At 38.2% G+C, this 27,486-nt stretch overlaps 1 protein-coding gene across 1 annotated transcript in view; it reads left to right on the forward strand.

Moving 5' to 3' along the window:
• Positions 1 to 27,486, forward strand: part of CFAP44 (cilia and flagella associated protein 44) — a gene marked incomplete at both ends in the record, with an annotated part of 45,397 nt that overhangs the window by 11,732 nt on the left and 6,179 nt on the right. The window contains 21 exons of the mRNA XM_080360849.1: positions 141 to 305; positions 1,536 to 1,691; positions 2,328 to 2,375; positions 3,444 to 3,543; positions 4,769 to 4,863; positions 6,467 to 6,676; positions 7,603 to 7,713; positions 9,291 to 9,443; positions 11,217 to 11,432; positions 11,899 to 12,044; positions 12,934 to 13,204; positions 15,119 to 15,174; positions 15,608 to 15,770; positions 16,067 to 16,194; positions 17,155 to 17,369; positions 17,777 to 17,939; positions 18,878 to 19,055; positions 24,034 to 24,237; positions 24,659 to 24,854; positions 25,833 to 25,943; positions 27,161 to 27,291. Coding sequence (XP_080216975.1) covers positions 141 to 305; positions 1,536 to 1,691; positions 2,328 to 2,375; positions 3,444 to 3,543; positions 4,769 to 4,863; positions 6,467 to 6,676; positions 7,603 to 7,713; positions 9,291 to 9,443; positions 11,217 to 11,432; positions 11,899 to 12,044; positions 12,934 to 13,204; positions 15,119 to 15,174; positions 15,608 to 15,770; positions 16,067 to 16,194; positions 17,155 to 17,369; positions 17,777 to 17,939; positions 18,878 to 19,055; positions 24,034 to 24,237; positions 24,659 to 24,854; positions 25,833 to 25,943; positions 27,161 to 27,291 — 3,216 coding nt within the window. The remainder of the gene's footprint in view (positions 1 to 140; positions 306 to 1,535; positions 1,692 to 2,327; positions 2,376 to 3,443; positions 3,544 to 4,768; positions 4,864 to 6,466; positions 6,677 to 7,602; positions 7,714 to 9,290; positions 9,444 to 11,216; positions 11,433 to 11,898; positions 12,045 to 12,933; positions 13,205 to 15,118; positions 15,175 to 15,607; positions 15,771 to 16,066; positions 16,195 to 17,154; positions 17,370 to 17,776; positions 17,940 to 18,877; positions 19,056 to 24,033; positions 24,238 to 24,658; positions 24,855 to 25,832; positions 25,944 to 27,160; positions 27,292 to 27,486) is intronic.

Raw genomic sequence — 27,486 nt, forward strand, 5'->3', positions numbered from 1 at the left:
CTTCTTATGCAAATATCCATACATTGCTATGAATTTAATGCTTGCACTGAAGGAAGCCACAAACATTAACCAGATTCTTGCCAATATTTCTGCATGGTTAAGTGCAGGTGATTATGTGCATCTCTTCATTTGCATTGAAGGTTATCTCTGGGACTGAGTGGGGCAACTTGCTGCTTTGGGAAGGGGGCCTCATTAAAGTAGAGCTCTGTCGAGCTGGAAACAAGCCCTGTCACAGTGGCCCTATCAGCCAGTTAGTTCTGGAGGAAGGAGAACTTGTCACTGTTGGAAAAGATGGCTTCATTCGGGTGAGTTTTTCTTCTACTCTGCCTTTAGTTGGGCAAATTTGTGGTCAGCAGGTAAATGTTACATATTTTCTTTATTGTAGTTTATTTATGGAGGCAAGCTATAGTGCATTTGCTTTCCAAGAATGAATTTTTAGAACAAATAGAATAAGAGTACATCTCCACAGTGTATATGCTTGAATCAGGTAGTGTTCATGCAATGTTCTGTTTAATAGCAGTAAACAAATCACCTTTTACTTTCATAAATCAAAATAATTTTCAGTGATTCTCTAAAAGCTTTGGTCTTGCCTACAATCTAACATGTTTTTCCATGTTAGTTTTGGTTAATCTTCATATACGATTTTCAGGCCTGTTAATACATTCAGTATTATTTTAAACTATTGCAATATTTGAAATCAGTTTTCTGATTATTTGGATGCTCAGATTATTAATGTTAAAATGACATAGAAATTAACTAGTATCTTGGAGATACATGTGCTGAAATAGAGGAACAATTAAAAGAAAAGACATTGGACACCCTGAAGTTAACATACAATTCTATAAATTAAGGTCAAAACAGTTTCCTTATCCATACCACTAGTTTTTGGTCTCACCGGTCAATTAGAAATGATTTTGTAATTTTGTTTGCCTTCTTTTTAAGGGAAGACAAGATGTGTCTTCTGCTGGCATGTGAAAGACCTAGATAATCAACAGATAGTGGAGGGTTTCAAACACCTAATGTTTTGTTGGTGGTGGTGATGGTGGTGGTGTGTTTTATAAAATGATATTATCCTATTAGGAAAACTCACTTGGTTATAAATGTACCAACTGATGTCTTATCCTTATCGCATAGAGCAGAACATGAATATGTTAGATCTCCCAGTCTTTCTCTATACTGCCTCAGTACAAGCAAGGCAAATATAATTTACTCGCTATAGTTCTGAGGTTGCTATGTATAGCTCTGCCAGTGCCAGGGATGAATTTAAGCTACTGTTGTTTCAGAATTGGACAACGAAATTTTACATATACTTTGCATTGTACCCAAGTGTATCAGGTAGTAGTTGCTGATTGCCACTATTCTAGGTGATGTTCAAAACAGTGAGGCAGATGTGACAGGTTTCATAGGCTGCCTGTAGAATCTACACTCCACTGGTGTCTTATAATTTTGAATTTTCATATTAATCACGTATGAAACCATAACATGGCCTTATAAAAGCACTTTTTTCTTTTTTAATGCTTCCAATTGCTGTGAAGGTGTGGAACTTTGAGGTAATAGATGCTGCTGATTCTGTGGATGACACAGGGTTACTGGAGGTGGAGCCTATGAATGAACTTCAGATTGGCAAGAATGTCAGCTTGACTTTCATGTCAAAAATTAATGACAGTGGACAGCCTATTTGGTATGCTCAGGTAAGTTACACTCAAGTACATACATCTTTGTGGAGAAACACAGAATGAGGGAGGTGATGTTAAGCAACAGCAGGAGTCAATTACAAATCAATATGTTTCTTTTTTGTAGAATTCCATTTTCTTCTGGATATATATATAATCTTATTTTGTATATATAAATATATACATAAAAATATATAGATTTTCTTCTTCTTTCAAACATTGGAACAGGCTTCCTAGAGAGGTGCATGTTGCCCCAAGCCTGTCGGTGTTAAAGAGGCATTTGAACAATGCCCTTGATAAGATGCTTTAACTTTCAGTCAGCCCTAAAGTAGTCAGGCAGTTGGACTAGATGATTGTTGTAAGTTCCATCAAACTGAATTATTCCATTCCAATTTTTAGTGTGTAGTAACATGTGAGACTCTGGCTTTCAGAGCCAGAACTGCACAAGAACAGGAGGATGTCAAAAGGTAATGTGCAAGTTCTGTTATCCTGTACTGATGGATAGGACTGATAGGACCAACATCACCACATTTAGTCATTCCAGTTTCACAATTATAATCATTAAGGAAATTTTAAAAAGTCAGCTTGGGCAGTTTTATTTGCAAATTGAGTTTGAAAGTATTCAAGTGACATGTTTTGTTTTTTCTTCTTCAGGATGCCAATGGAGCAATGTGGAAGCTGGATTTGACTTTTTCAAATATGGTAGGTTTGTTTTCTTTTTCTTTCTTCTAATTTCTTCAATTCCTTTGCAATAACTTCCTTTAGCTATACTGGATGCATCTGCAATGAAGTTTGTGTTTTATGAAGGTACACAGTTAAAAATTTTAGCATTGAAACAGATTTTTCTTAAAATTTATTTTCATAATGTTATTTATTATGATGATTGTGGAGGATTATGAAAAGTAATTTTATTTTGGATTCTTGAAAATTTGGCTGCCAAATCCAAGTTACCTTAAAGGAGTTTTGTTCTCATAGACTGGTAATAAAAGTTGCATGGATGCAGGAAATGAGTTCAAGGATTTATGGATATATCCTTTCTAGATAGGTATTTGAAACAATCCTTACTGTTGTCTCTAAATGACATAAAGAACTAGGAAAAGCAAGGAGAAGATGAAATGCACTTCACATTTTTCCTAGTGGTTACTCGTGTTACTGCTGGAGATGTTTTTGATGGAGAAATAGGCGACACAGTTAAAATGGGGGCATTTAATTTTTGCTCCCTAATATATTACAGTAAATGGGAACAATCCCTTTGAGTGGAATAAAATTCTGTGGCAACAGATAAAATTATGTTCCAAGAATTTTATGGTGAAGAAAAGACATACAAAGCATACTATTAAAAGTAATGTAAAAAATGTATAGCAAGCCCTAGAATTCCTTGGATAATGAAATTATTTCCCAGGCAGCATAAGCCTGAGGCTTGAGAGCATTTTCTTTGCCTTCAGAGCAACAGCTCTTTGTTAAAAATACTGATTCCAAGCCTGAAACCACTTTATGAAAGGCATTCCTCTTTATTTTCACATAGAAAATGATGGTATTTTAAATGAACTTAATCTTTCTACACTAATTTTGCTCAAGATCTTCTTATGAACATTTAAATTTTAAAAAAGGGAGGGAATTGCTTCTAGGTACCTTATACATGCCAAATTTTGTTCATACAAACAGCACCTGTCTCTGTTTTTGAGATTGACTGTAGGTATGGCTGGTAATACCTCATAAGTGCAGCTCCAGAATGTAGCAGAACTTCTGTTCTTCTGTTTTGCACTGCAGACCCGTGATCCAGAGTGCCTGTGTACCTTTCACTCTGGAAGAATTGAAGCCATAAGTGTCTCTCCCATTACATACCTCCTGGCCACCACTGCTCTTGACCGTAAGTATGCTATTCCTTTCCTCTCATACCACTGTGACTGTTATTTTTGAAGAGTAATGGTACTTGGTTTGGAACTATTCCATTTTGAACTGAAGTTGTGCGTTTGCACTTTGGAAAAGTCAAATGTCACTTTATAGCCAATTGTTATTCCAGGGATCAGTACTTTAATAATTAAGACAAATCATTAATGTTTTGAAATAATGCAGTATGGCTGCTTCATCTTAAAAGCCTGGGATTTAAAATAAATGAGATAAGTTTTTAAAAGGAAGCTTTGTAAATTCTCTTCATTCTGAAGGAACTGGCTGAAAAGATGAGGCATTTGTTTTGAATAACAGCACTTGTATTCCAGACTCTAATAAGTGTTGGGATTTTTGTTTTGTAAGGGATTACATACATCTCTAGCATTGTGTAAGTCATTGTGAATATTAATATGTGTGGCTTTTTTAGCAAATACAATAGCTATCATGCTCCCAACAACACTTAACATGAAATAATAAACATATTTATTTAACTTTTATAAATATTGCCATTTAGGTCTCTCACAGTTAGCTGTATCATGCTTTGAACCAAGAACCACTGGCCAAAACATTCACAATGTCATTTACACTTCTCAGAAAATTCTACAAGGTTTTTAACTCAATTCTTGTCAGCAGTATCTTGTAATTTGTCTGTGTTATACAATGTACATGCTCTTCTAGCCTGAAGACAAACTCCTACCAGTTGAGCAAATGACAGGATATTTGCCAGCTGGAATGGAATTTTATGCAGACCAATATGTATGTCTATGAATCTGTTAATTTCATCTCTGTGAAACTGGCTTTTCTTTGGACAATCTCCCATTTTCATACATTTAAAATTTTCCTCCCTAGGCTAGTAGCGTGTCATCTTTTCCTATGTTGTCAGTACAGATTTTCCTTACAGTATGCCAAAGTTCTGTGATTACTCGAAAATTACACATGGTGGTCAGCATGCTGCTTATTACAACCCTCAGCCCTGACAACTCTTGGGAATGTTTCAGTTAAAGAGTGAACAAAACTTATGTTTTGTTCATGAGCACCATGCTAGCTGTGGTACTCTGTAACCATCAGGCATGTCTTTCCAGACGGGTATTTGATACTCGAAGAGAAAAACTAATAACTTTCTCTCCAGCTTTAAATAAATTCTCCATAAATCTTAAAATGTGACATTGCAAGAAATCAATTCTTACTGTCTCCTGTCCACACAGGATCAGTGCGTATCTATGATTTCATCAGCAACAGGCAACTGAGTGAAATGAAGTTTAAACAGGGAGGAACATCACTGATGTGGGCACCTCGTATTGTGAGTTTTTGTTAGTGTGTTACCAAAAATTCATAAGGGGCCTATGAGCCTGCCAACATCAAGTAAGTTGCTCACAGTACTAGAGCTTAAACAAGTCGCTGTTAGGCCATGGTAGAATTTACTGTAGTAGAATATATGTGTGAGTTCGTGGAGTGGCATGTATGTGTATAATATGTTTACAGTTTGGCTTTACTGTGGATTATCAGGTATCCTACTTTGTGTCTTCCTGAGATTTTAAAATCACATCTGTGTGCACTCCCAGGAAATAGTCTTAGTTTATAGACTAAAACAGCTTCTATTTAACCCACACAGACTAATTGTCAATTAACACGAGTTAGTTAACACATTTTGAAATGACAACCCAGACAATCTATAAACATTTGGAGACAAATCATAAAAAGCTGTTGCCAGAACTGATCATTTGTAGAGTGTGGAGTCTATCACTTTTTGACATATTTGCTAATTTTAATTAAAATAGTGTTTAGTTATGTTCTTGAGGAAACATAGCAAGCCTGGTGGGTTAATTATAAGCAAATTTATGGAGGAAAGTGTTTGAATTTTCAAGGACAGAGTAAAACTGGGATACTGCTCTTAGAACTATAATTCTGGCCATGCAGACTTTCAGGGATGCTGTTAGGTGATGACCTGTACATGCAAGAGGTAAGCTGACTGCCACAACAAATGGTACAGCATTACAAAACTGATTCAGTTCAGTTTCACAGAAGTTGTTGCTAAACAGAGTCTGAAAAATCAAGGGTCTTAGTCTTTCTAGCTGCATTTAAACCCCGTATGGATACTTACACATAGCTTAAAGTGATCAAAGGTTTTTGAAAATCTGTGCTCACAGAGCTCATGTATTCATCCATGTCTCTTCACACAGCAATTCTCCTTCTGGTCTTATTTCTGATGTGCATTAATATTGATCTGTGTCATGTCTGGAGCTGGTTCGACTTGTAAATCACTTCAAGACACTACCATATGTGGCTAATAACAGTTAAATCTGCAGGTCCAGCTAGATCCAGCTAAAACATGGGCCTGTTTCTGCTAATGCTCTCACAATTCAAACCTGTCTATGTTGTTGGCAACTGGTTTACCTACAGGGCCTGTGATAAAGGCTCCATAGCCTCAGTCAGTCAGATCCAAGTCTGTGCCCTCACCTCTTCAAAAATCATACTGACATTTGGTGCCAAATATTGTATTTAGAAAAATATAATAATTCCTTTTTTGAGTTCCAACTCTTCTCCTTAAGAAGAAGCTATTGATATATTTGTATATCAGTGCAAATTACCTCTTCCTCAGACATTACAACCACATCCTCATTAACATTCCCAGTCTCAATGGCATGTTAGCAATTAAAAAAAACTCCAAAAAAACCCAACAATCCAAACAAAAAAATAACCCCCAGTCCTCCCACTCCCTTTACAATAGCATATTAGAGAGAATAAACAACATTTCCCATGTATGAAATATTCTTTGTGCTTTAGCAACACTTCCATGTAAGTTAAGTTACAGGTTAACAGCAGAGCATGTGCTATACCGGTTCTTATTCAGAGCTTTCAGATGTACACTGTGATTTTTTTTTTCCTCATTCTTCCACTGAAAGGTAAATCCTAAAGGAGGTCTGATTGCTGTGGGGTTTGAAGACGGTGTTGTCCGCATAATTGAAGTTTATGATCCCAAGGGACTGCCCATATATGCAGGAATGTCCAATAGAGATAATGCGGATATAAATCTCAAACAAGCTTTCAAACCTCATTCTACTGCAGTTACAGCCTTGGCATATGAACAAAATGGAGAAGTGCTTGCCACAGGGGTATGTATAACTTCTTTTGGTTTTGTTCATTAAACCACAAAGACAGAGATTATTTAAAGACATAAGGTTAAGGTTGTTTATTGACAACACAGTTATACTCCTGTTACTGCTGTTGATCGCTTCTTGTAGTTCTTTGCAGTGCCGAGGGAAGAGAAGGATCTGTTTGCACTCACATTTGTTTTCTGAAGGAAAGCACCTGTGCAATTCATACAATTCATTTTGTGAACTACTGGACTGTTTAGTGTGAATACTGTAATCCCTTTTGCAGATGGATTTGGTTCATTTTGGAATTAGTTTAGTAATATATTGGAATTAGTAAAAGCAAGTCCATTCATATACCACCTGGGCAGCACTCCAGCTGCTACCCAGCACTGCCTTACAACAGGATCAACCAGTTGGTTTGTCAGCGTTCCTGCTAGTCTTTGAGATGATTTCCAGTCAATGTGGTCTCTCTTTTTAAATACTGGCCTTCAGCCACGGTCAGTGCATTTACGGTTACATGTTCCTTGAGCATCACCATGCATTTCACTTAATGCAGGATTTAAGCTGTTGTGCACCAGTTCTGGATTTTCTTGTTATCTGGAGAAATGAGCCTGTGCTATCTTATATGAACAAAATGGCCTGAGCTTTAAAGGAGCTCCTGAGGCAATGGGCAGAAAGCACATGGCTGGGGCTACCAGGTGAGCCCCATCAGGACAATTAAGGGCTGTGGGCGCCCTCAGGGCCCTGGAGTAAGGTGGGCAGGTTTTTTATTTCCTCCCTGTAATCATCATGGAAATCCAATTCTAAGTTTCAAGGCATGTTTAAGTCCCTCTGTTGAGCCACAAAACATTTGAAGTATGTATTTATGTCTCAAAGTACTTATAGTCTTTCTAAGATTTCATCAGCTTTGCTTTGATTCAGTCATGATTTTTTTTTCTTCTCAGAGTAAAGACAAAACTGTTTTCTTTTTTGCCGTTGAAGATAAATATGAGCCAATTGGATTCATCTGTGTCCCTGGGCCTGTGCAGGCATTACAATGGTCTCCACCTTCTCATGTGAGCAATGCATGTTTGTTTTCTTTCCTTCCTTACAGTGTTAAATGTCATTTTGAAAAGAAATTCCAATGAAAATTGATGAAGATTTGTGACCCTAGAGAATGACAGGTTCTGTGTAGCTGTATCTCCAGTTCAGTCACTTTGACATGTTTTGGACTTAAATAGCAGAAACATATGCAAACCACACAATTTCGCTCAGCTTTTTGAGTTTTTGCCTTGAAGAAACAAGTTACTTGACTATGATCGCCTGTGCCTCTTGCCCATCTTAGAACAGACTTTTGCAAACCTTTCAGACCACATTATGAAAGTTTTTGGGTGCTTCTTGGAATTCACAGTCTGTGTTTGAAGTGTGTCAGTGGCATATTCAGGTAGATTCTTGCTAATATTTCAGAAGTTTTATAAGGTTAGAGTAAAATCTGAAATTTTAGTTGGTCCAGTATTCTCATTTAGAAGGGAGATTGTTCATTATATTTCAATGCTGACAAAGTGGCCAGCAAGATATGTTATACTAGTGTACAGTGGCAAAGTGTAGCTATTATTGCTTATTCATGGGAACTGATAAAAACTGTGTTGGCAAAATAACTCTTGCTAGTATGAACTTTATCTTACTGCAGAAATGACAGATTTTGATCTGAGAGTTGCATTTTGAGTTATTTCCTTGAGGACAAGGTAGTCCTACTTACTAAAAAAGCACCCATCCTATCTTTGATATGTTAAGTTCCCTCTGAGTAATTTTATCTACTGCTATCAGGTCTCCACTGCTAGATATGAACACTTACTAAACACAGTACAAACATCCAAGTGTTATGCTACTTTTCTTCTCTTTAAAATAAATACCTTGGTCATTAAATACATCCATTTAATGAATGTATTTGTAAGGCTGAGGTTTTACAGACATAAGAACCATATCATTTCTAGTTAAGGTTTCCATAGCAACTCTAATATGGTCCCTTTGCACATTTTTAGTGGTGCGTCAGATAAAATAAGCCTCTCTCTATTCCCCAGATCACTTGAAAAATTGAAACTAAATAAAAATTTGCCTTTTCAAATCTCAAAACACTAAATAATTATTACCTTTACCTCACCTGTTCTTCCCAACTTTGCATTTTTAAAGAGCTGGCAGGGAGCAGCAGACCAAACTCAAAGCTATACAGCATTTGGCAAGATTCCAAGTCCAATCTTGAGGATATAAGGGATTTATTAGTATAAAAACATACAAACTTTCAAGAAATTATGAAAAGTAAACCTCAGCTCCTAACTTTTGGGTCAGGTCGATCCTTTAATTTAACAAAACTCCCAAAATATCATCATGCTGCTTCCAAGCTAGACACTGTCAGAATATCTGTTTTGAATATGGCAAGGATTTCTTCAGCTCCTTAGCTTTGGATACACAATATAAAATAAACTTGCTGATTTCTGATGTCCATTTAAAAGTGTCCATTTAAATAAGAGCACAGTTAGAGTTAATGCTTCCTGGCTGGAGTTTGGCCTATGGATCTTCTGCCTAACTCTTTCCCACTTCGCTCAATTCCATGTATTCATCTGCCCTGTACTTGTATTTTTTTGTTTTTGTACAGGCAAACAGCATGTTGCTCATCCTTTGTGAGAATGGCTTTGTTCTCCAGGTTCCTGCTCCTATCCCTGAGGAACACGATACATCATCCACCTATCACATAAAAAACCTGCCAACGCAGTACTTCCATTTCTATAGTATTAAATCCCGAATCAAGGTAAAGAACTCTCCTGTGGAGGAACTTCATGTTTTTCATGTGCCAGAGGACAAAACTATCCAAAAAGGTTTCTAGTCCCTATATTGCATCATAGGAATTTTGCTAAGCTTCTTGAAGGGGAAGGCCAGGTAGAATACCTTTGCGTCTGAATGTCAACATTTTGATTAGATTTAAAAGATAGCTTTAGTGAAAGGGAAAGGTAGTATAGCATGTTAGTTCTTCAAATATTTTCATTTTGGTAATTTTCAGAAAAAGCATATTTCTTGTGGTTGATGTTAGCCCTGTAAGAAATCCCTTTGAACAGTCATAATACACCTATGTGACCACTTTGAGGTAAACATGAAAGATCTTTTTTTTTTTGTCAGTAATATATTTCTGATTTTTTTAATGTTGTAACAACTTAGAAGACATGTTATTTATTTTTGAATGAGAACTAGCATTTTATAAGATATTTGGGGCCAAAGGAAATGAGTTATGCCAGCTCTCGGCTACTGTTAATTTTGTGAAATTAAAAAGCAAGCTGATGTGAGGCTCAGGAGCAGAGCTCCAGTGAGCACACTATCAGTCCCATGTTCAATCTGCCACAATCTGACAGCCTCTCTGATTCTGTTCTTAAGCTGTGATTTCTCTGCTTTGTCTATTAACTGCTCCTGTCTTTAACTGCTCAGTCTGTTAACTGAGTGGTGCGTTACTGAATGTCAGGCAAAGCCTCATTTCTTGGTAAAATTAGGAGGAAGTCAGCATTCAGGAGAAAGATTTCTTGGTGGTTTTCTCACAGGAAGAACCACAGGAATGATCACAAAGTTAGCATACATATATAAAGAAAGACTGAGAGAATGTGTGTGGATTTTGTTTTTTTTTTTTTTGTCAAAAGAGAAGAATATTGTTGGGAGACACTATCAATCTTTAAAAATAAAAAAGTATTCTACAGAGAGCAAAAACATTAATTGCTATATTTTTCCTTTAGGAGTAGACCAATAATTAATAATTTGCAACAAGGATGTTTTAGATAAGATGTAAGGAAAGATTTCTAACAGTAAGGGTGCTGAACCACTTAAATATTTTGCATAGGCTGCAGAGTCCCCATAGCAGATTTTAAAGGGTAGGTCAGACAAACATCAGCCAATAGTGTGTAAGGTTTAGCTGATTCTGCTTTTAGGCAAATGAATGCTCTTTTGAGATCTTCTCCAGACCTTTCTCTATGATTTGCTGTCTAATATCTTCTTAGGAAGATCCTGTTTTAGAGAATTTTTGATACCCATTTATGCTAAAATAGACTTGATTGGAAAGGGGATTTTAAAGGTTTTCTAAATCTACAAATGTCTTCCCTTTGTTGTTCAGAAGAGGTAAAGTCCATTACAGCTTCTCTTTTTACTCTACATCAATGTTGCAGTATAACTCAGGAATCTGAGTTCAGTTTTCCAGTGCTTTTCTTTCTTTTTGGCAGGCAGAGCACAGGGTTTAGGAATTCTGCAGTACTAGTATGCTAATAGTGGTTAATTTTGGAATAATATCTCTGAGGAAATGCTGAAGTCTGCTTCTAATGCAGAATGGTTTCTGTTTCAAAGAACCATGAGTTAAAGTACTTTGGAGGAGAGAAATGAGGGCATTTCCACTGGAGACTCCCATGAAGTCTCTTTGATCTCTGCTTAATTGAAGGATACTCTGTATATATAATGCCAGGACCACCTTGGATTTCATTTATGAGACTCTTTCAGTCAGTAATGCATGGAGTGGTTTCATGTCTCCATGTTTCTCTTCTTGTTGCAATAGCTGGAAGAAGAGATTGCACTGAGAGAGGAAAAAAAGCAGGAGAAGGAGAAAGCAAAGCTTGAATGGATAATGCAGCAACAGGCAATGGGAAAGGAGGTAGAAGAACCTGAAGAGGAACCTGAAGAAGAGCCATTGCCACCTCTCTACATACCAGAGGAGCCCAGTCCCATCCTCTGTGGGTTTTATTCAGCACCAGGAAAATTTTGGCTTTCCTTGGTAAATCAATTTTTATTTCATGTTGATGAGATTGCAAGATGTGGCAACCTTCCCTTCACATCTGGGTGCCTTTGAAAACTGATGATTTGAAACATGTTATCTCTAGGACATGGAATCTTCTTCATAATTGTGAAATAAATCAGTAGTGTCACTCCAGTTCAGATGGTTCAGTACATTTCCAATAGATACACTTCTTGGTGATGCCTGAATGGGCACAAAGAATAAGCTGTTCCCTCACAAGCAGAAAACAGAATCTTAACCTATTGGTACAATGGCTTGTAGTGCCAGTGATTAAGATAGATTTTTTACTGTGGGTAAATAGGATCTCTACATGTTTGGAAGTGACATTTTCTAACCTATAATAGATCCTTAATAAAGGAAGAATAATTCTGAAAATTTCATTTACCTGGCCAGCTGCTTCAGTGTTCTTTTGTTACCATTTCTTTCCTGTTCTTCTCCTCTTCAGGGTGGGTATGATTCAGGGTTCCTCTATCATTGCGAATTCTCCTCAAATGATCCCCAAGAAGACCCTGAAAACAGGCAAGATGAACCCTTTGAAGTGATTCCTATTGAGGGCACAGACAACAATCCCATCCACCGAATCTCCTTCTGGTAAAGTGTTGTAGTGTAAGAGTTAGCTTCATGATAAAGCATGACGAAATTGAACTTGGAAGGGAGGGGGGTACACTGCTTTGTCCCTTTTAGTTGTGGGTCAGCTGTGATATACAGGAACTCTCTCTGTTTCTCCTGGCACTGAGTTTCACTTAAAATTCCCAATAGACACAGTTGGGCACTGTGTCTGACAGAATAATTGTAAAAGCCCTTCAAATATGAAAATGTCTGATTTCTAATTAAGTACTGATTCGGACTCAAACATTCTAGATGGTAGATCTCCAGGACACTCATTAGAAGTCTCTGCAAACTGTGATCCTCAGAACAGCAGTTCTTCTTGGTAGTTAGCAAAGAGAGGCCACAGTTAGCCCTCAAGGAGAACATGGAGGGGTCAGTCCATCCCTCTTGTGCAAAGAACACATGACATTCTGTGAACTGTACAATGAAAAGGGTAAACTATTTTCAGACTCCCAAAATCAGGTTCCCCGTAAGGCTAGGCATGATCTGCATCTAAAGAAGCAGATTTAGTTCAGGCTTTAGTCTACAACTGGCTGCATTCACCACCATCTGTACCAGATGGAGAGCAGGGAGGGAAAGCTGTTTTTCTACGTTTGAGCTTGGTATTCGCTACCCTGCACAACTCAGGGCTGAGACTCGTTCCATGATACCCAGCAAGTGGCGGAACATTCCTGAGCAGCCAGTTAGCTGGAAAAAAGTTGGTAGTAGTATCATACATACTTTAAATGGTTCAAATACTTCACTCCCATCTTACAAACTTGTCAAGGCTAACTTTATTCAGATATTAGCTCTTCTAAAGAAGTATCACGTTTTGAGCTGTGGCCTTACTTGTTACAAGTACCTGTTACTACTATTTCTTGTTGCTTGACAGCACGAGCAGACTACTGATGTTCTGTGGGATGCAGAATGGTGCACTGCGTGTTTATCCTCTCCAAGAAAAAGAGCTCTCAGCGGATACCCTGAAGGAATACTGGTCCTTCAATATACATGATAATGATTATGGCCAAATCCAGGGGATCTGTTCTAGTTATGATGATAGGTTTCTGATTACCTGTGGTGGAGATGGAAACATTTTTACTTTCGACATCTTGTCTCCAGAGGATGTTCACAAAGAGCTAAAGGCCAAAATCCCCTCTCCTAGGGTAAGTTGCTACCATCTTTCACTGAATTAGGCCTATTTACAATGAAACTACTGCAGGTGGGCAAAATCCCATTCAAATACTGGGCATCATAGATCTCTCATAGCAAAAAGCTGAGGTTTCCCAAAGAATTTGGAAGAAGAGCTCTTGTGAAATGTTCCCTAACAGGTGCTGTGACTGCATTTTTCCTTCTCAATGTTTTGTGCCTTTCTCCAAATAAGCATATTATGTGTTGTTCATATGTAATATTCTGCTATTTTTTTCCCACTCAAGGGTGTAATCATGCACATTCCTAGAACGAAAGAACCACAAGGATTTGTCATACTTAATTACCTGTCTTGGATTTAATTCCAGTAAAGTATGATTCTACTCTGGATGTGGATTCTAGAAATAATGCTAGATAATGTAAAATGTATAGTTTCTCAGTGCATCTAGTATCATTCATATACAATTCACAAGTTGGCTTTTTAAAAAATTTGCAAAAGAGCACAGAATGATGCTGATCCTGTTGCTCTTTCACTCTTGGACGGCATTAGCAGTAAAGATTTTACAGGTGTCATGTAATCACTGCAGAGCTCATCACCTTTAGCATGTTTGAACAGATGACACTGGAACTGGATAACAGTTCTACTGATAATACACAAGAAGAGAGAGGTGTCAAGTCCCCCACTAAAAATGTTCAGAATTCATTGACTTGATCAAAATTAAACACATTTTTAAAATCTCTTGAGTGCCTGAATGAAACAAACATATCTTCAAAGAAGCAGTGAGACCTGTTGAGTAAAGAAGTGCTATCATGCACAATGAATTTTGGAGTAGATACATGTTCAGTACAGTTTAAAAGTCTTGAAAGTGTTAATATAAAACAAATTTAACTTCTAAATATTAGTTGGTAACTACATTTTGAAAGATGCTTGACAAGGGAGGGGGAGGAAATTATTATTTGGGTAATTTAGTTAAATTGTTCACAACTAGTTGGAATTCTTTACCAGTATCACAAGAATATATAGCACTTAGAACAGGCACAAAATTATTTTCTTAAACTATGTGAATGATTGGAAACTGAGATATCAGAGCCTTGCCAGCTCCAATATTACAAGTAGCAATTAATATACAATTATAAAGTATACATATAAAGTTTTATAATTTTGAGTATGTAAGTAGATCTATGTAAAGAACTTTATGGTCCATTTCTATTGTTCAGGCTAGCAATACTGCTTAATGACCATCCTAATAGAGTTTTTCCCTTATCAAAGTCTATCTTCATTAAGTATCTATTCTAGTTTTAAGTCATGTGGAAGATTTTAAAAATTCCATCTTCATTAAACTTAATGGGATTCTTAGAGAATCAAATACAAATCCTCTGAAACTAATTGAGTTAAATTACAGATCAATTTAATACAACTGTATTCCCTGTAAGGTGATAGGCCCCCCTCTTTTTTTAGAGCATGACTGCCTAGGGAAATGAGGCCTGTGTGACTGCAGTGTCCATTCATCAGTGATTTCACAGCTAATAATTGTGAACCCATTATGCAGTCAGCAGAAGCAAACTAGATGAATTACACATGTAACTTGGAATTAGCCCAGGATATGTTGTCTCTTGTCAACCTGGCAGTGAGGGGAGACAAGAGAATTGGGTTTGGGACAGAGCGAAATTAGGACAAGCAGTGATGTAATGGTTAACGTTGATTGGGAGGATATAGGATTTGTTTTCTCTGTAAACCAACTTAGTTGCCTTTTTTCTTTCTTGAAACATTAAAACCTGGTATTTAGGGCCTGTATAGCAATATTGATTATGAAGGTTTCTTTTGGTTTTGTGAGAAGCAATAGGAGCTATGTCCTAATGTTTGTAAAAGCTATATTGTCGGTTGAAACTATTATTGCTTGTTTAAAGGCAAGACAATATTTTTATTCCAGAGTGGTCTTGAGAAGGAAAAGGCTGCTGAGGACATTGAGGATCCCAATGCTGACAAGTAAGACATGCTTGGATAATGATGAAAGAGATTTTCAAGTGTCGGTAGCTCTTTTCTTCAGACCACAAATTTCTTTTTGCCTCCTAAGAGCAAGGAGAAGTTGATCACCCTGAATTTGGGTAATTTCCTTGTTACACACAAACTTTTTTCAGCCTTTCCCTCCATTTCATGTACTTTCCTATGGTAGTAACTCAAATATGGTGCTCCAAGACTTAGCTAACATCCAACTACAGAGACAACACAAGGTCAAGGTCAAAACCCCATGATAATAGGATTGTACAAATAGAGAATATTTCTAAGTTATGTTCAGAGCCATTGAGTTCACTGGGAGTTTAAAGCTGTCAAGGAAATCTATTAATAAAAGTTTATGTAAACTGTAACCTTGCTTCTCTTCCATTGAGCTAATACCATTTCCTTTTTCATGTATTTTCAGCATTGAGGAAGTCAAACAGAAAAAGGAGCATGAACGGATAATGAAGGAAGCTGAAGAAAAAAAAAGGAAGAAAAGAGATGAGTTAAACGCACTGAGGCAAAAGTTTCTTCTTCTTCTTCAAAAGAATCAGGAGTTGCCCAAGCACATGCAGCTGCACAGAGAGGTACCTCTGTTTTTTATAAGGATCATTTACCTTTAGAGGCATCTTTTTCTAAAATGTTGCTACTTGGCATGTTGAGGGCAAAGATGTCCAGCTCAGTGGATCAAGCTAGTTCTGGGACTTCTGAGTCACAGCTGATTATTTATGCAATTTAAGAAGCATGTGAGAAAAATGTGGTTCTCTGTGGAGATCTGAATAGGTGCTGAAATAAAGAATTGTGTAGATATGCATGGAACTCTGGCACCAAAATCTAGTAGCCAAGCTAATGTGATGCTGGGTTTTCTGTCTTTCTGCAGCAGTATGAGATAGACCATAGGTTCTTTGAGGAGCTGGATAGGCAGACAGCACAGAGAATCCAGTTAGTGCAAAAAGAGCTGGCTTGGGAGCATGAAAAATACTCGATTGGACTGCAGAAACTACGGAATCGGTAAGTACCACTTTTCTTCTACTTCTCCCTCTGACTTTCATGTGCCTTATTGTTTACGAAGTTGTACCTTCCACAAAGAAAAAGAATGTGGTTGGGTGGTTTTTTGGTTTGTTTGTGGTTTTTTTTTGTTTGTTTTGTTTTGTTTTTTCCCCTCATATAATCAGTGTTTCTTCTGTTATGATTCTGTTCTTATTTTGCTGGAAAAATACACAAGAGTATACATTGATGTTTAGGTGTACTTCTTTTGAATCTTTGGTAAAAATTAAAATATGCAAATCAAAGAAGTAACGTCATTCTGATTCACTTCTATGTGGAGGAAACTTGGGGTTTTTTTTGAGACTAAGTATCCTTGGCTTTTTGCCAGTAGGTTCAGTAAGAATTGAGAGCTCTTATTGGAACTGTGAAGAGCAACCTATGAAATGAACCTCTGTTGCATGTTCATCAGATATTTTAGTGTCATTGCTAACACAATGTTCCCTATATGGTTTGAAGGTATGAAATGAACTTATGAATTCTCTCAACAACACCAGTTTGAGCATGAGGTGCATTTTGGGTTGGTTTTCTAAAAACTAAGTATGTAGCATAATATTAATTCCTAAAAATAAATACACAATCAAAATAATACATAATAACAAAAACACCCTAGGCATACAGCGTGTCATTGGGAAAAATACTTTAATGAACATATTTTAATCAGTCCTTAGTGGAAGATGGAAGATATTCTCATGAAGAATATGGTGTAAGTTTCAATACTGAGAGAGGTGTTATTATGTTTATTCTTGAGCATCTTCATTCATAGATTAGATAACAGTCCATAGATAGTGTCAGATGTCATTGTGCTATTGCTTTACTAACTTGTGAATTTGCATGCAATGATTGTATGTGCAGTAAGTAAACTACATTATTCCTGTCCTTTTGGTCAAGGAAAAATGGTAGGTCATGCCTATTGACACATGACAGGTTTTTTCTTTGGCTTTTCAGGTTTCGGGACTCATTGGAATTTGACACTGTTGTTGTTCATGCTATTCAAAGCAATCATCAAATTTCCACCTACAGAATTCTAGCAATGTCTGACAAATACTACCAAGATATGGAACGTCCATCATGGAAGAGGACAGTACTTAAAAAGAGATGGAGACAAGCAGAAGAAAAGAAGATTGTTAGAGAGACAAAGCGTACGCATATGACTAATGATGATTATTTCAATCTTTTCAGTAATATGGTTTCTGTCTTTCATCTCAGTTTGTTTTCGTGGGTCCAAGCTAAAGAAATTATTATTTCTTTAGGTACAGGCAAAGAAATTCAACTGTGGTATGGGTTTTTTTAGTACCTACATACGTAGTAACACACATGCATAGTTTTCCATGTTTATATCAATGTCAGCAACTGTCTGTCAACCCTGTGGGCAGAATGTGTCCAAGAGTCAAGTCAAAGAACCTGAATACATTCAGAACACCCACTGCAGTGGAACTATATTGATTGATACTGGCTCTACAGGAGCCATCCCAGGTTGTTTCCAGTAATTGGGACTGTGCTGTGCTGCATGGTATTTACATCTTCACATAGTTATTTTTTGATGCAGATGCCACAGTTTTCAAGGGTGAGGCTGAAAAGCCGAAGACAGAGATCCGAAAGCCGACCACACGTTATATAGAAAGCAAACGTGAGCAAATCAGAAGAATTGTTGAGAAATCTGACAAGGTGAAAGCTAAGATCATGAAGAGAAAGGCAGAGTGGGATGAATTGTGAGTCTATTGACTCTGTAACCTTTTAGGTCTGCTTCTTGTCTAAGGCCACGTAGTGCTAATTATCTGTCACTTGTTACTACAATCTCTCTGCCTAGTTTTTTATATTCTTAATGGTTGTAATTAACATAGATGTGTTTTCATGTATCTCTGAGTCTCAAGAAAGCATTAAAATCTTTCGGTTAGTTTGTATGGTTCTTCTATATTATTAAACTTGGATTTGGCTAGGTAGCTGCGTCTTCAGATAGGGAGTGAAAACGTGTCTAAATCTATCATGACTGAGGGACACCTAGACTCTTACAGTCAACTCTCAGTTAACCCTATCAGCACCACATAGAGCAGATGCTGTAACAGCTGGATTGGGTCAATTGTGCTAACATCATGGCCATTATGTGAGTGTTTGTGATGTGCCTTCACACTCCATGCTGGTCTTTATCTTCAGAGGCAAGAAAGTGGGACAAGACATCTTCGAATGCTCATGGAAATACAGAAATTCTTCATGAAGAGATGAATGCCAGGAAATAGGACCAATGTAAAGTCAGAGTACAAGGTTTTTTAAGATTGTTAAGTGTTTAACAGTATAGACTAGGATCAGGTATTCTGTGCTGTGGGCTGGTGGAGCATTGACACACAGCTCCTGAAGACTGAGAGCAGCATGTACTTACTAAACCCAGAACTCAGTCCAAGTGTAGAGGTTTAACTTGTCCCATGGCGGAGCTATGTTGTAAGAGGTTTTGGGAAAAAAAATTAGTCTGAGGTTTTCATTCAGATATGCACGGATATTCTTCTCATAGTGGTCATTGATTTCTGAAAGAGGTGTGTGATTCTTGATCCCTACCTCCCGAGCCTTGTTGCAGAAATTGAAAGGAATGAAATAACCCTGTTTGTTCATCTGTATGCTTCTGTCTTAAAGTTCAGCTTTGTTTTGTACCTACCAGATACAAGAGCAAACCTAGTGATGACTATGAGAATCCCAAGGACGTTGAGGAAATCAGAGAAGCACGAGAAAATATGGGATATTATAATCTGAAGACTGCCGCTAACTACAGAGAACCTGAACACAACCATATGACCACTGAGAAGAGAGTGATGCAGCTTGCATCTCTGGAAGAGCTGGTATGTAAACTGATTTATAGTTTTGTATATTTCCCCATTTTTGGGAGAGAGAGGATAGTGTATTAGTCACCGAAGGATTTTTTTTAAAGGAAATCAAAGTAGATGTGGGAAGAGGCCTTGAAGGACAGACTGTCTTCGGTCAGCTTTAATTACAAATCAGCCCTTCTCTTGTGAACCGTTAGTGCTTCACCAAACTCAGATCTGAATCAATCCAGGATTGCTCTCAGCTGCATCTTTTTAAACATGAAAGAGAACTTACCTTTTCTAGTACTTCAGCAAGAACCTCTGTCTTTTTGAATTAATCAGAAAGTCTTACCATCTAGTAACTGGTGTTCTTTTCTTAAAATACTGAACTAAATAAGCCCTGCCATGAAAAACCCCTACAAAAATAGAGGTGTGAGCAAGGACGGATGTTTCTAGTGTGGCCTCTCCGTATTTGCACTTTGGCAATCACTGCTTCTGGTTACTAAGCTTTGGAATCTTCCTGGGAAATCAGGTTTTTTGGAGCCACCTTTCTGTGATATGACTCCTACAGCTACTACATGTCTTTGAACCACAAAGGCACAAGAAGCTCAACTGTTGTGCAGTATCTTTGTTGCTTTCCTTGTGACTTCTTTCCCCCCATCCTTCTTCTAATAGAAACTGTTTTTCATTTTATTTGGCTGGGCTGCAAAAGATTGACACATTTTTTTAGCTAAAAGAACAATGAAGAAATATCTCTTAAACTTGGAACTGTCTAGCTGCTTTTTGGTAGGCTTATTTCTTGCCCTGCTTACTGACAGAGAAGCCTTTTCACTGCATGGTTTATCTTTGTCTGGCAATGTGTAAATTATACTCTCAGTCTTCTCTAGTCTTATCTTCATTAACCAGTTGCCTAATCTCAGCCACCCTCTAGGCTGGGTCACTTTGATAGCAAGGTCTAAGCATTACAGAAGCAATGCTACAGTCTCAAGGGATTTGTTGCATCATTTTAATCTCATGCTTGGACCCCAGTACTTTGCTGTAGTGCTGATGTTACCAGATACCCAGTGATTAACTTAACTCTGTAGGACAAGCCAATACAAACAAAGGGAACAATTCCTGTTTTAAATTACAGGTTTATGCCGATGTAGAACTCCAGTTACTTCAGGTGGCTGATGTATAGGCTTGCTTGCTTTTATAATGATCAGAGAAGTTTCTGCCTAACATATTAATGTTAGATCACATTTGATTTTTATTTCATGTAAGTAAATTAATACAGCACCTCCTTATCACAGAATGATTGAAGTTGGAAGACACTTCTGATGGTAATCTAGTCCAAACCCTCTGCTCAAGGAGGGCCATCTAGATCAGGCTGCCCAGGGCCATGTCCAGACGGCTTAATATCTCCAAGGATGGAGACCCCACAACCTTACTGGGCAATCTATGCCAGTGCTCAGCATTCTCACAGTAGAAAAGTTTCCTGATGTTCAGAGGGAACCTCCTGTGTTTCAGTTTATGTCTGTCTCCTCTTTCCAGTCACTGGGCACCACTGAGAAGAGCCTGGGTCCATCCTCTTTGCACCTTCCCTTCAGGTATTTATATACATTGATGAGATCCTCACCTGAGCCTGCTCTTCTTCAGGCTGAACAGTCACAGGCCTTTAATCATAAAAGCAATGCTCTAGTCCCCTAATAATCTTAGTGCCCCTTCACTGGACTGTTTCCAGTAGTGCCATCTCTTTTACTGGGGAGCCCAGAAGTGGACACAGCATTCCAGATGTGACCTCGTCACTGCTGAGGAGCAATCACCTTTCTCGACCTGTGGCAACACTTCCTAATGCAGTCCAGGATGATCTTGGCCCTCTTTGCCACAAGTGCACATTGCTGGCTTATGGTCCACTTGGTGTCTGCGAAGACCCCCAGGTTCTGTTCTGCAAAATTGCTTTGCAGCTGGTCAGTCCCCAGCATGTACTGGTGCATGGGGTTGTTCTTTCCCAGATGCAGGACTTTGCACTTCCACTTGTTGAACTTCATGAGGTTTGCTGTCAGCCCATCTCTCCAGCCTCCTCCTCTGGATGGCAGTACAACCCTCTGGTGTATCAGCCAGTCCTTCCAGTTTTACATTATCAGCAGACTCGCTGAGGGTACATTTTACTCCATCATCCAGATAACTTATGATGTTTAATAGAATTATTATTACTGAATTCTGAATATAGAGTTATTACTGAGGTCTGCCTACAGGCCAAGCAAAATGCAAACAAGTTGTTACAGATCAGTTTTGCTGCACTTGGCTGTTTAATTCCCATCTCTGACATCTGTTATAAGTGTCACTTTTCAGATTAGTGGATATTCATCTTGAGCTGGAGAAAAAATTTTCAGCTGATGCCAAAGTTTTCTGAGTTGACTTCAGGACTCTGGATTGCTGGAAGGCCTGGAGAGAATTTGTTTTGGACATCTAGTGGCTTTTATGAAATCCAAAAGCATCCAGCAAATTGTCACTTTCTTGCTTTTAATATTACTATTGACTATACTTAGAAAATTCAGAACTTCTAACGACCTACAGTAGCTGTGATTTCAGCTTCATCATCATATACAAAAGACAAGAATCTAATCTGCCTTCCAGAACCTACATTTATGGAGGACTGTTTCAGTATCCTTGAGGTTATGTGAGATAATGGCTTTGTTTCAATGACTATGTCAAAGTCTGGGTTTCTGTACAGCTGTGCATTTAGTAGAGTGTTCAGTAAACGTCCTTTCAGGTATGTTTCTTTTGTCTTAAGGATGGAATCTTGTTTTAAAAAATACTAAAAGAAATCTGATTTTCTTTTTGTTAGTGTATTTTTTGTACTATATGCCTGAAAAAAGAGACATATATCAAAGCTGAGATACTTTCTGTGTTTACTGAGAGACAGCGCAAATGACAAATCCTCTACAGCCCACAGGTTATTTTCAAAGCCTCTGTCTGCTTTCTGTGTTACTTCAACATGTCATGTGAGGAAACTCACAGTCAAGTCAGGAACTGAGAGAATGGGGAAGCCTTGTTTCCCGTCTTACACCTTTGCTATTTTCTGTGAAGGAGAGGAAGAGAGGTGGTTCCAAAGATTTTAAAACCACAGACTGAAAGACAGCTGTTTAAAAATGCTAATGTGTGGTGATGGTACAGAAAAGAAAGCTAGTATGGAAAGAAGGAAAGTCAGTATGATAAGCTTCTTAACCATTACTTGTGTTGGGAAAGACTGCATACTATGTAAGCATCCCTGGGGAATCATACTAAAGATGTTTTTCCTTTGCAGATGCATAAGAAGAAAGTGAATATGAACAAAGAGATCATGTCTTTGCGGGATCTCAAGGTTTCTGTTATTGAGGAAATCAAGTGTTTAGTGCAAGAATTGAAATCCATACAGGCAGCCTTGGATTTATCAGAACGTCTCCCTCTTCCCCTGATCCCTCAGTTACACTCAGATGAGGTTCCTGAAAAAAGATTTGAGTATGACAGTGACATCCTGCTGAGGTTCAAAGAGGAGCAGGAGGCCAAAGCAAAGCTCCAGAAAGAACCGAAAGGGTCTCCCTCTTCTGGTGCATTGGAGCATGAGGTTCTTCGACCTCCTTCCATTAAAGAGAGTGACACCATGGTACAGGCTGGGGGTTCACACCCAATGAGAAGTGAATCATCTGTGGTCATAGATGAGCGAAAGGTTCTTGAAATTGAGAAGGCAGAGCCAACGGAAATGGAACTGGAAATTTTAAAGAGGGAGAAGATAAAAAATCTATACTTGCAGGAGACCTTGATTAAAAAGGTAGGAAGTCAAAATTTACCTTTGTCAGACTGAACAATCCCACAGCATCAGAAATAAAACCAAAAGCCCTCCTGTCTCAGGATTGCAGCTACTCTTGCTTTCCAAAGTTCAGGTGCAAATTTACAGTGTAAATCAGTATCAATCCCTAACTGTGAACTGTGTGCTGACTATAATCACTTGGAAAACAGATCTTAGCTTTCTTTTTGATTGTTCTGTGAAACTATGATCATAGTGGCCAAAAAAGGCAAGTAAAATGTTAGAAATTACTTGAAGAGTGACAAAGAGGAAAAAAAGAAGCATTATTACAAGTTTGTAGATTCATGATGTTTTCAGCTCTTAAATAACTGTAGTCCCAACCCTTTGGTCTCAAAAACAATTTTGTAGAATTAGAAAAGGTACAAAAGAGAGTAACCAAAATGCTTAGTCATAGAAAAACTTCTTTAAAAGGCACATCTAAATGGATAAAACATCTTTGTCCTGGATGAGGGAGGATGAAAGATATCAAATGAAACGGTCATGTGGAAAGCTTGAATCATGCAAATGGAAATAGTTTGCCTATCCAACAATAACTAAGCTTTGGAACTCAGTGTTAGGACGTGGGGGAAGCTACAGTTTGATAAAGTTTGAAGAAAAATCCATTCAAAGCTGTTGAGCACAAACATACTACTTCAAGCTCAGAGTATCTTTAAGTCAGAGTTTAGGAGGATACAGAGAGGAGCATGCTAGAGGTGTACCAGTGTTGACTTGTTTGCTCTGTTTCTTACCACCTTTTTTCTAACTTCTGCTATTGGCCATTGAGTCTTTGGTCTACCCCAACACAGACACCCTTGTGTTCATGTTTGTGAAGTTTTTGAGAGAATATCCAAATGCTGCTGTGACCATCACGTATCTATATAAGTTAATGTTGGCAGCTGCTAGTACTGATTTAACTGTAAATGTCTAAGGCAAGAGCTGGCAGGTATTATATTCTCTGAAGAGTAAAATATTTCTGGGGTGGAGCAGGACACAGTGAATTCTCCTACTATTGTGCTGAGAACAAAGACACATTTAGGGGGCTAACTTTGTCTTTCCAAATGCTTCAGTAGACCATAGTAAACAGCATGAATGGATTGTTGATTTGGCAGAGGGAATTTTTCCCCTCTGCTTGTTTCTCTCACTTCACAAGTTTAGCTCTACTCCTAATATTTTCCCTGTTTCTCACTTGACACTCATATGCTCCAGGTCAATGCACTGGTGATCAACTTTGATGCTGAACTTCGCTTTCTGCGGCACAAGAAACTGAAGCTGGATGTGCAGATGAAAAGTGCTGACCTGCACTACATCACATGGTATGAAGAGCTGCTTATCCTGAGGAACCTTGAGAAACATGAGTACCTTCTCCAGGAGCGTGTTAACGCCCTCACCTGCGAGGTGGAGGCCATGAAAGTAAGTAGGCCATGTGTCTCTGGATTTACCAGTACCGGTAATGCATGGCCTGAAACAAAAGCAAACCACAAAGTAAATAGTGGCATCTTTTTACTTCATTTTAGCACTGATCCAGTGTCTAGTGCTAAATTTTAAAAAGCAAGAAAGTCTTGATGATCAACCTAGGATGGCCACTTTTAGCTTTCAGTAGTTAATCTTTTAGTGATCTTAACAGTTTTATTTTAATAGGTACTTCATGATGTTGAATAAGTGACGAATCATATGCTTAAATTTAAGAACCTGCTTCTAGGTTTTGCTTGATCGAAGCACAGATCTAAAGAGAGGAAGACAAGCGTTACATTTCCAGGTCTTCACAGATACATCATATGTACACAGATGTGAGTTGTACTTTTTAACTGAAGTAGGTTTTTCGTTTGTTTAGCCAAAATATAACAGCTACCTTGCACAGCTGGAGGAAAGAAAGTGTGAGATTGTGAAGCTTCAGGAATGTGAGAAAGCTCTTTATGCCAACTTCCAAGCATCCCTTGGAGAAAACAATGAGTTTGCCAGTTTTCTGACCAAGGTTCTGAAGAAGAAAATAGACTACATGGGAAAAAAAGAAGTAGAAAGAGAAGCAGGTTGGAGATACCATTATTTTTGTTTTATGGATTTGTTACACATACTTCCATGTGGTCGAGTAAATGTCTCTCAATCTAGCTGGAGCCGTGGGTACATGCAACACTGAACTCAGTTCAAAAGAACATAGATCAGACCTACCCAGATTTGCTTGTATACCAGCCCATGTTCTGTGGCAGCCATCTTGAATGAAAACAATGATGTAATTCAGTCTCTAAAGTGATTACATTTGGTCTGATGACAGGTCCTGCAATTTACTTCCTGTAAGTCAGTATTGAGGACTGATAATTAGCATGAAGAATAGGCAAAGCTTTAAATAGGTACTTCCTATGCTGTACCAATGGGAGCTATAGATAAGAGATTAGTCTGCCACATTCATGACATTCTCCTTTAATCTGTCCATTGACTAATGAGAGATCTCAGACCTAATCTGCAATTGTCTATTAGTCACAGGACTAAACATATTATGAAAGGATTTCATTTATCTTTGTGACTCAGTTTTCAACTGTTCAGGCTAGGCAGTCTCACAGAGCTAAAATACTTGTGCTCTCTCTGCCTTGGTTTTTGATTTCAAGTGGGACATGATTAGCAAAAAGTGCAAACAACAGTGATGCTTTTGTGACAGTTTTGTGCCTTCGTATTTTCCTAGGTGGACTAATCTCTGTAGTATAATAGAATGGTAAACCCCCAAGGTTTCAGTTCCTAGCACATACAAAGAGAGGAAACATTTTTAAAGGAAGTCCCAAAAATGTGCCATTGGCACTACCAGGTGATCTTGCTCCCTCTTTTTTTTTTCTTTTTTTTTTCTTTCTGTGAAATTATTAGATCAATGCAGTGGGCACAAGGTGCCTGGGTTGGCATATTACCAAGATCATCTTTCATGGCTTATTGGGATGGTGTTCACCAGCACACTGGCATAATGCACAGCTAGTGGGCCTTGGGGTGTTCTGCAAACCAGCAGTACTGTCCTTTTCTTCCAGATGAAGAAGATGACAATGAAGAGGGGAGTGATAAAGAGTCCAGCTTGGGAGCTGATGAAGAAAATTCAGGATCTGAAGATGAAGTAGTTGATGATTCTGTTTGCCCAAAGAGTACCTAAGCCATCATTTTCTTGGGTTTGGCTAGTTGTTTAGCTTTAGGGGAAATATTGTGTATTTAAAAAGAAAACACTGAATTTTTCATTCTTCACTGCATATTAATGCCATTAAGGGCCAGCATGTGTGTACCCCTCCCAAGTGCAGCATTTCTCCCCAGGAAATCTCAGTGAAGATAATGAAATTGCTGCTAGTATAGGATACCCTAATTAAAAAGTTTGGAAAAATAAAATCTAGCTAAGCACTAAGAATTAATTATTTTGTGTAAAGAACCATTCACCATGTCACAGCTGCTTTCTGGAGAGAAAAGCTCCCCTCAGGAGTGGAGCTGTAGCTGCTCTCTATAAAGCTGCTGCCTGGCCTCGCTGAATCCCCGTTCAGGGACATTCTGCAGGGACCCGACCATGCTGTTAAATCAAGCTCTTTATTACCACCTTGTGGTTTTATGCAGCAATTGCCTGTTGCTGGGCTGCTCTCCTAAGGATACCTATAAAGTTAGAAGCTTTACTTTGCAAAATCATCTTGGCTTATTCAACAAATGCAAGCAACTTCCCTCCCCTTTTCTTCTCTATGAGTTCAACAAGTTTAGGGTGTTGGATTTTAAAAAAATCTTTCAGTGATATGTCAATGACTATGCAGCAGCACTGCTTTATTTTCAGCTAGAACCTACCAACAAATTACCTTATTGTATTTTTAAAATTGGATTTTAACATCCTTTCCACAAACTTAATTTTTCATTACCTCCTCATTCATCTCCTTTTTCAGTGAAATGCTGGGAAGAAAAATAGAGCTGTAAATGATCCCTACAGCAAGTTCATCATTTATAGCGAAGGGTGCTACGGATAAACAGCTATGAGTTCACATAATTGAAGATTATACTGTAACATGTATTACTTACTGGGACTGCATTACTTACAAAAGCTAACTTTTGAGTACTTGGCTTTAATACTGGGCTTTGCTGCATTTAGTCTTACTTCTGGAAACAAACTGTCTTGACTGAATGTAAAGGAAAAAGATCCATCTGAGACATTCTCTCCCTCATGGAGGAAGGTGGCCCATATGGTTTATGTGTGAGAAAGCTCTAGGGAGCCAAGAGCATGGTCTTAGGGGGAGCACTGGGCAATGTGTCTAGTGGGAGAAGCTAATAGCTCAAGCCTGTAACTCTAGTAGAGCCATAGAGAAACTAAGCTGTTCTTTGACTCTTTCCTTCTCAGACTGCAATGAAGCACTCTTCCGAAACACCCTCAAGCTGCGGCAGAAGCGGTTACACATTGAGAAAGCTTTAACAGAGGAGAAGAAAGTTGCTGCTAACCTCAGAAAGAAATACAATGCCTTTGCCAAAAAGGTATTGTAGTGTTTTCTACTCGGCAAGCATCAGCTGGCTCTAGTTCAATGAAAATATTGTGCTAGTGATTTTGGCTAAGACTTAAAAACAAATCCCAACCCCTTGAGAGACCTCAGTTTGGGTAGAGAGATCTGTGGTAGCCCAGAGGCAGGAGGCAGCTCACCATGGGTCACCTGTCCTCCTGAAAAGGGTAAA

Source organism: Nesoenas mayeri (genome assembly GCF_963082525.1).
Source record: "Nesoenas mayeri genome assembly, chromosome: 1".
In the NCBI taxonomy this organism is placed as follows: Eukaryota; Metazoa; Chordata; class Aves; order Columbiformes; family Columbidae; genus Nesoenas; species Nesoenas mayeri.